Source organism: Entelurus aequoreus, linkage group LG13 (genome assembly GCF_033978785.1).
Source record: "Entelurus aequoreus isolate RoL-2023_Sb linkage group LG13, RoL_Eaeq_v1.1, whole genome shotgun sequence".
NCBI lineage: Eukaryota > Metazoa > Chordata > Actinopteri > Syngnathiformes > Syngnathidae > Entelurus > Entelurus aequoreus.
The window spans coordinates 63222565-63232564 of record NC_084743.1 but is presented as its reverse complement, the minus strand read 5'-3'; the positions used below and the strand labels follow the sequence as shown (position 1 = coordinate 63232564).

At 35.5% G+C, this 10000-nt stretch overlaps 1 protein-coding gene across 1 annotated transcript in view; it reads right to left on the bottom strand.

Annotated features, from left to right (window-relative positions):
* The window catches only part of LOC133663039 (sucrase-isomaltase, intestinal-like), a 90515-nt gene extending 87091 nt beyond the window's left edge, over positions 1 to 3424 (bottom strand). Inside the window, exons 1-2 of the mRNA XM_062067219.1 lie at positions 3331 to 3424; positions 105 to 228 (exon numbers count right to left, since the gene is read on the bottom strand). Of these exons, the coding sequence (XP_061923203.1) occupies positions 105 to 228; positions 3331 to 3396 (190 nt within the window). The 5' untranslated portion in view covers positions 3397 to 3424. The remainder of the gene's footprint in view (positions 1 to 104; positions 229 to 3330) is intronic.
* Positions 3425 to 10000: the final 6576 nt, after the last annotated feature.

Sequence of the window (10000 nt, the reverse complement as noted above, 5' to 3'; positions counted from 1 at the left end):
CAAAATGTGGAAAAAGTCAAGCGCTGCGAATACTTTACGGATGCCCTGTAAAGACTCGAGTGAAGTTAAGTCCATGTTTTATGTACATTCATCATTTCACTTACCATCCTTAATGGTGCCAGGTTCGCCGGTAGCAAACAGAACTATGAAAGCGATGGATACCGCCAACATCAATGCAAACATGACCATTAAAGTCACCTCCAAAACCGAGAACCGTCGTCTCCCCATCTAAAAAAGCAAAAGCATGATTAACATTAGCGCCCGTTAATGACACAGAGATCTCTGAAGGTTTGAGGTCTCAAAGGTCACACATGTTTTCCTGCCTAATGAGGCCCACTGGCAGGACACACACTCGTGGACTTAAAAGAAAAAAATCAACACGACTGACACACACATGTTGTAGGTGGGCATTACATTTTCTGCAAAAACATCTATGTGATGTATTTGAAGTTCAGACGGGCAGAACGACTAATTGGAAAGAAAAGAAAGGGATGGTAGTAGATGGTCCTTGAATCTTTAATATTGAGATTACCAGGACAATTGGGACCGTATTAGAAGAGGCCCTGTGGGACCAATTAGACGACCCGGGACCTCTAACATTGTCAGTGACCTGAGCTGTTAAACTGCTGTATTCCCATTTAGCCATCGTGATCTCATCCTTGTTCTTCCTGTTCATCGGAAATACTGGGAGTTTTTGCTGGAGATGTCCGATAATATCGGACGGCCGATAAATGCTTTAAAATGTAATATCGGAAATGATCGGTATCGGTTTTACAAAAGTAAAATGTATGACTTTTTAAAACGCCGCTGTGTACACGGACGTAGGGAGAAGTACAGAGCGCCAATAAACCTTAAGGGTACTGCCTTTGCGTGCCGGCCTAATCACATAATATCTACGGCTTTTCACACACACAAGTGAATGGAAGGCATACTCGGTCAACAGCCATACAGGTCACACTGAGGGTGGCCGTATAAACAACTTTAACACTGTTACAAATATGCGCCACACTGTGAAACCACACCAAATGAGAATGACAAACACATTTCGGGAGAACATCCGCACCGTAACACAACATAAACACAACAGAACAAATACCCAGAACCCCTTGCAGCACTAACTCTTCCGGGACGCTACAATATACACCCCCCGCCCACCTCAACCTCCTCATGCTCTCTCAGGGAGAGCATGTCCCAAATTCCGAGCTGCCGTTTTGAGGCATGTTAAAAAAAATAATGCACTTTGTGACTTCAATAATAAATATGGCAGTGCCATGTTGGCATTTTTTTCCATAACTTGAGTTGATTTATTTTGGAAAACCTTGTTACATTGTTTAATGCATCCAGCGTGGCATCACAACAAATTTAGGCATAATAACGTGTTAATTCCACGACTGTATATCGGAATCGGTAATTAAGAGTTGGACAATAACGGAATATCGGATATCGGCAAAAAAGCCATTATCGGACATATCTACCCACAACACATTAATTAAAATATTTAATTTAATTATTTCAAATGAAATGAAATTAAACAAACACAAAAACAGAACGACAGAGTAAAAGAAAAATCAACAACAATTATGAATAGCTTTGTTTTAGACTTTTTACAAATTAAAATTGGGGCTGATGGCTGTTCTGGACCAAAAAGTCCAAAAAAACCTTCTGTTGTTCAGAGTTAAAGGCCTACTGAAATGATTTTTTTTTATTTAAACGGGAATAGCAGATCCATTCTATGTGTCATACTTGATCATTTCGCGATATTGCCATATTTTTGCTGAAAGGATTTAGTAGAGAAAATCGACGATAAAGTTCGCAACTTTTGCTCGCTGATAAAAAAAACTTTGCCCCTACCGGAAGTAGCGTGACGTCACAGGGGCTAGTATTCCTCACAATTCCCCGTTGTTTACAATGGAGCGAGAGATTCGGAGCGACAAAGCGACGATTACCCCATTAATTTGAGCGAGGATGAAAGATTCGTAGATGAGGAACGTTACAGTGAAGGACTCGAGAGGCAGTGATGGACGTATCTTTTTTCGCTCTGACCGTAACTTAGGTACAAGCTGGCTCATTGGACTCCACACTCTCTCCTTTTTCTATTGTGGATCACAGATTTGTATTTTAAACCACCTTGGATACTATATCCTCTTGAAAATGAGAGTCGAGCACGCAAAATGGACATTTAAAGTGACTTTTATCTCCACGACAATACATCGGTGACACACTTAGCTACTGAGCTAACGTGATAGCATCGTTCTCAAATGAAGATAGAAACAAAAGAAATAAACCCCTGACTGGAAGGATAGACAGAAGATCAACAATACTATTAAACCATGTACATGTAACTACACGGTTAATAATTCTCAGCCTGGTAAGGCTTAACAATGCTGTTGCTAACGACGCTAAGGCTAATTTAGCAACTTACAACCGGACCTCACAGAACTATGATAAAAACATTAGCGCTCCACCTCAGCCAGCCAGCCCTCATCTTCCCATCAACAGCCGTGCTCACCTGCGTTCTAGCGATCGACGGCGCGACAAAGGACTTCATCCGTGGGTTTGGCGGCAAGCATCGGCTAGGCGTAGTAAGTAGTCCTTGTTGTGTTGCTGTAAGTATTGTACTTAGCCGCTAATACACCGATCGATCCCACCTACAACGTTCTTCTTTGCAGCCTCCATTGTTCATTAAACAAATTGCAAAAGATTTACCAACACAGATATCCAGAATACTGTGGAATTTTGTCGAAGAAAACAAGAGGTTTTTGTATCGGGTCGATGGGGTACAACCACTTCCGTGGATTTTGTGACGTCACGCGCATAAATCATATACAAAGGAGTTTTTCAACCGGAAGTGTGGCGGGAATTTTTAAATTGCACTTTATAAGTTAACCTGGCCGTATTGGCATGTGTTGCAATGTTAAGATTTCATCATTGATATATAAACTATCAGACTGCGTGGTCGGTAGTAGTGGGTTTCAGTAGGCCTTTAAGGGTCACCAGTCAGTCACAAATCAGCTTAGTCAGGGGTCGGCAACCCAAAATGTTGAAAGAGCCATATTGGACCAAAAATACAAAAACAAATCTGTCTGAAGCCGCAAAAAAATTAAAAGCTATGTTACATACAAATAGTGTGTCATGAGATATAAATTGAATTAAGAGGACTTAAAGGAAACTAAATGACCTCAAATATACCTACAAATGAGGCATAATGATGCAATATGTACATATAGCTAGCCTAAATAGCATGTTAGCATCGATTAGCTTGCAGTCATGCAGTGACCAAATATGTCTGATTAGCACTCCACACAAGTCAATAACATCAACAAAACTCACCTTTGTGCATTCACGCACAACGTTACAAGTTTGGTGGACAAAATGAGACAGAAGAAGAAGTGGCATAAAACACGTCCTAGAAAGTCGGAGAAAGTTAAACATGTAAACAAACTACGGTGAGTTCAAGGACCGCCAAAATTAGTAGGACAAAACGGCGCTCGCCAAATACTCGAATCAGTTAAGCATGTTTAATATAAACAGTGTGATTTATAACAATTAGGGAGGTTTGTGTCATGTTTGTCCTCCTACAGATACCATATTAACACAAAAAAAATGTCCATTTTTCATACATTTTTTAAAAAAGCTCCAGAGAGCCACTAGGGCGGCGCTAAAGAGCCGCATGCGGCTCTAGAGCCGCGGGTTGCCGACCCCCGAGCTAAGTGAACCACTACACGACCAATAACACTGCTGCTTCATGTATTTATTTGTTTCTAATTTACAGTTATTTGCATGGGCAGGTGCCCCCAAATTTTTGCACATGCCTTGTTGTCAAAACGTATTTGGCCCTCATCATTTCAAAAGACGACTCATCACAGCACTCGAGCCATTAAGCTTCGCTCCAATGTTTTGTTGTGGACCGAACCAAGGTGAATGTCAAGCCGCCTGCGCGCCAACATGTCTATTTGGGTGAATTAGACGTTTATTGCCATCCTGCCTAATGTGCCGTGAAGATCGAGCGAGGGCAAAGGCGGAGACAACATGCTCGTGGCCCCGTGTGATTCTGAGTCAGATATGCATCATGTGGCCATGAAAAAGCGCCTGTAGCCAACCAATATAAGGCGAATACGGAAAAAACATGATCGTGCCTATAACTGACGCTCTTTCAGTTAGCTCATGTTCTAGAATTACGAAAAAGAACGTGTAATTTGACATTGATTGAGACATTTGGAATTTGATGCCTGCAACATGTTTCCGAAAAGCTGGCACAAGTGGCAAAAAAGACTGAGAAAGTTGAGGAGTGCCCATCAAGCACCTATTTGGAACAGGCTAATTGGGAACAGGTGGGTGCCATGATTGGGTATACAAGCAGCTTCCATGAAATGCTCAGTCATTCACAAACAAGGATGGGGCGAGGGTCACCACTTTGTGAAGAAATGCGTGAGCAAACTGTCGAACAGATTAAGAATAACATTTCTCAAGGAGCTGTTGCAAAGAATTTACGGATTTTCACCATATACGGTCTGTAATATCATCAAAAAGTTCAGGGAATCTGGAGAAATCACTGCACGTAAGCGACCAGGCTGAAAACCAACATTGAATGCCTGTGACCTTCCATCCCTCAGGCGGTACTGCATCAAAAAGCGACATTAGTGTGTAAAGGATATCACCACATGGGCTCAGGAACACTTCGGAAAACCACTGTCAGTAACTGCAGTTGGTCGCTATATCTGTAAGTGCAAGTTAAAACTCTACTATGCACACACTAAAGCAATGTATCAACAACACCCAGAAACGCTGCCGGCTTCCCTGGGCCCGAGCTCATCTAAGATGGACTGATGCAAAGTGGAAAAGTGTTCTGTGGTCTGACGAGCCCACATTTCAAATTATTTTTGGAAACTGTGGACGTCGTGTCCTCCGGACCAAAGAGGAAAAGAACCATCCGGACTGTTTTGATTGATTGATTGAGACTTTTATTAGTAGGTTGCACAGTGAAGTACATATTCCGTACAATTAACCACTAAATGGTAACACACGAATATGTTTTTCAACTTGTTTAAGTCGGGGTCCTGTTATAGGCGCAAAGTTCAAAAGCCAGCATAGCAAATTGATGCTCTTAAATCTTTTCTGTTACAGACTAAAAACAATCTTAACGAAGCTATATTTTGTTGTATTTTTGTTCTTTTTTACTTGTTTGTTTTATTTCATACTACTAAGGTTACCAATGCTATGCAGAGGTGTACTTATAACAATTTAGAGACACATTTTTCTATTTCTATTTCTTTTTCTTAGGGTGTGTGTCAAGGAGGGGGTTTGTTCTCCCGAAACGCAGACGGACGACTCCGGACGAAAGCGTGCGGTAGGAACATGATTTAATTATCAAAACTCAAAGAGGTACAAACAAAACGGAACACAAGGCGAAGGCACAACGCGCTGATTGCATTTGGAAGTAAAGCTAACTCTTAGCATGGACTAGGGACAAGCAATACTCAGGGAACTGTGGCATGAAACAAACAACTAGAGACAAGGCAAAACTCACGTAACAGGTGCATGTAGCAAACAATGACGCCAGACTGAGCGGGGCAAGCAAAGTGAATAAATAGCTCTCTGATTAGTGGTTGACAGCAGCTGAGTGTGAGACCACTAACCAGAGGCAGGTGAACCTAATTAATCTCCATGGTGACCAAAATAAACCCAGGAGTGCACAAAACAGGAACTAAGGGAGTCCAAAACTAACAGAAAATACAAAACATGATCCGGACCACGGATCATGACAGTGTGCTTCACAAAAAAATAATCGAGAAGCACTGCTTTAAGTAAATGTAACAAAGTAAACATAGGGCATGGGTATGGATATACTGTATATATATATGTTAATATAAAATGGTTTATGTGGGTCAAAAAATGTTTCAGAATTTTAAAAAAATTTAAGCAAATGATTGCACTTTAAATATTTTCTGTTACAGACTAAAAATAATCTTAACAAAGCTATTCTTTGTTGTATTTTGGTTCTTTTTTATGTGTTTGTTTTATTTCATGCTAGTAAGGATACCATTGCTATACAGAGGTGTACTTATAACAATTTAGAGACACAGTTTTGTATTTCTATTTTTTTTCCGAGGGTGTGCGTCACAAAAAAAATATTCGAGAAGCACTGCTTTAAGTAAATGTAACGGAGTAAATATAGGGCGTTACAACCCACCTCGGGACAGGTGGGTATGGATATATATATCTTTCAATATAAAATGGTTTAAGTGGGTCAAAAAAAAATTGTTTTTAATTTATTTTTAAGCAAATTGATGCTCTTTATATCTTTTCTGTCACAAACTAAAAACAATCTTAACAAAGCTATTCTTTCTTGTATTTTGGTTCTTTTGTACTTGTTTGTTTCATTTCATGTTAATAAGGATACCAATGTTATGCAGAGGTGTACTTCTAACAATTTTAGAGACACATGTTTCTACTTAATTTTCTTTTTCTTAGGGTGTGCGTAACAAAAATAAATAAATTGAGAAGCACTGTAATGGAGTAAATATAATAAGTGGGTCAAAAAATGTTTCATGATGTTATTATATTTTTTTAAGCAAATTGATGAACTTTAAATACTTTCTGTTACAGACTATTTGTATTGCGGTTCTTTTTTACGTGTTTGTTTTATTTCACGTTGATAAGGATACCAATGCTATGCAGATGTGTACTTATATCAATTTTAGAGACACATTTTTTTTATTTATATTTAATTTTCCTAGGGTGTGCGTCACAAAAAAAATATTCGAGACGCACTGCTTTAAGTAAATGTAACAGAGTAAATATAGGGCGTTACAACCCACCTCGGGACAGGTGGGTATGGATATATATATATATATTTCAATACAAAATGGTTTAAGTGGGTCAAAATTTTTTTCAAGATTTTAAATAAAATTTTAGGCAAATTTATGCATTATAAATCTTTTTTATTACAGACTAAAAACAATCTTAACAAAGTTATTATTTGTTGTATTTTGGTTATTTTGTACATGTTTGTTTTATTGAATGCTAATAAGGATACCGATGATATGCAGAGGTGTACTTATAAAAATTTAGAGACAGATTTTTCTATTTCTATTTATTTTTCCTCTGGTGTGCGTCACAGAAAAATAATCAACCCACCTCGGGACAGGTGAGTATGTATATATGTATATATATATATATATATATATATATATATATATATATATATATATATATATATATATATATATATATATATATATATATATATATATATATATATATATATATATATATATATATATATATATTTATATATATATACATATATATATATATATATATATATATATATATATATATATATATATATATATATATATATATATATATATATATATATATATATATATATATATATATATATATATATATATATATATATATATATATATATATATATATATATATATATATATTGTAACGCCCTATTTTGCTCCGTTACATTTACTTAAAGCAGTGCTTCTTGATATATATATATATATATATATATATATATATATATATATATATATATATATATATATATATATATATATATATATGCATACATATATATAATGATTTAAGTGGGTCAAAAAATGTTTCAGGATTTTTTTTTTCTTTAAGCAAAGTGATGCACTTTAGATATTTTCTGTTACAGACTAAAAACAATCTTAACAAAGCTATTCTTTGTTATAGTTCGGTTCTTTTGTACGTGTTTGTTTTATTTTATGCTAATAAGGATGCCAATGCTATGCAGAGGTGTACTTATAACAATTTAATGTTTCTATTTATATTTATTTTTCCAAGAGTGTGCAATACAAAAAAATAATTGAGAAGCACTGCTTTAAGTGAATGTAATGGAGTAAATTGTTACAACCCACCTCGGGACAGGTGGGTATGGATATATACATATATATATATATACATATTTCAATATAAAATGATCTAAGTGGGTCAAAAACATTTTTCAGGATTTTTAATTTTTTAAGCAAATTGATGCACTTTAAATCTTTTCAGCTACAGAAAAAAAAACTATCTTAACAAAGCTATTTGTTGTATTTCGGCTCTTTTTTACGTGTTTGTTTTATTTCATGCTGATAAGGATACCAATGCTATGCAGAGGTGTACTTATAACAATTTTAGAGACACATTTTTCTATTTATAGTTATTTTTCCTAGGGTGTGCGTCACAAAAAAATAATGGAGAAGCACTGCTTTAAGTAAATATAGGGTGTTACAACCCACCTCAGGACAAGTGGGTATGGATATATATATATATATATATATATATATATATATATATATATATATATATATATATATATATATATATATATATATATATATATATATATATATATATATATATATATATATATATATATATATATATATATATATATATATATACAATTATTTAAGTGGGTCAAAAAGGTTTCAGGATTTTTTTAAATTTACTTCTAAGCAAATTGATGCTCTTTAAATCTTGTCTGTTACAGACTAAAAACAATCTTAACAAATCTATTTTTTGTTGCATTTTGGTTCTTTTGTACGTGTTTTTATTGTATTTCATGTTAATAAGGATACCGATACTATGCAGAGGTGAACTTATAAACATTTTAGAGACACATTTTTCTATTTATAGTTATTTTTCCTAGGGTGTGCGTCACAAAAAAATAATGGAAAAGCACTGCTTTAAGTAAATATAGGGTGTTACAACCCACCTCAGGACAGGTGTGAAGGTGTTACTGCAATCATTGGCATTGTTAGGCTTATTTTAGGGGGGCTCAAGCCCCCCTAAAATGTTCTTGAGCCCCCCTAAATAATTTTGTGTTAAAAAAAAAAAAAAAAATCTCTTTTTTTTTTTACAAATACATGCATATTTGACATATTCATTATAAAGTGGCCCGAATATGAGTTTAAATAAATATTCATATAACCTGTCATTTATTCACTCAGTTTCCCCTCACTTCATAGCGTAAGGTAGAGAGCCCCTTTAGTGCGTCGGTATCCAATCCATTCCACTTGTTCATATAGAAAATGCCCACATCACTCAAAATCCAGTCCGCATTTTCTCTGCGACCTTGCTTGCGGTCCTGCAGGTGTACGAAGCACATTAGCACACAGCACTGCAGAACAAGAACCTTGTGTCTGCAATTGTAAATAATTTAGTTTTTAAGTTTTGTGTTTCTTGTATATAAAGTAATATACATTAGCCTATTGTTAAAATAATGAAAAAAACATAATTAAATATTTTTGTTTTATTATATTGTTACATTAATAGCTGTTGTATTATTATAGGATGGCTTGTTAAACATTTCATAGGATTTTCAGAGGGTGGAAAAACCAAGACATTTAATATAAAATGTAAAATGAATAAATACATAAAAAGAAAAAGAAAAAAAATGGTTAAAAGCCATCGTCCCGGGGAGCATTTCATTTCGTCCCGTGCATTTTTTTTTACCGTCCCCGGCACGACGGGACTACGTTAATCTCAAGCCCTGGAAGTTACATTTTATTGTTTGCATTATTTGTTTCAGCATTGCACTTTGAAGATGGTCCCTCAGCTCTTTGACAGCTTTGGCTCTTTTTCAGATCAGCAGACGGACTCTAAGTCTTTCTTATTTACAGTATATATAAACGTTTCTCATTTCTATTCAGACTTCCATATATATTTAATTTCCTTAACGGCTTGCCATAATATATAAATATATTATATACAAGCCAAATTATCCCGATCCAGATATTACTTTAATTCAAGTAATTAAGTAATATTTCCAAGGCTTGAATTTACAACCATTTTAGTCACATATGTGCCCACAATGTAATCTGTGCAACTTCAAAATATTTGGGAACAAACAATTATTGTATTGTGAGCTAAAGTGGTGGCATTAGCCTCTATGTTGTGAATGAATAACATAGAGGCTAATGCCATGACTTTCATTGTGTTTCAGTGAATCTTGAAGGATCATGCAAGT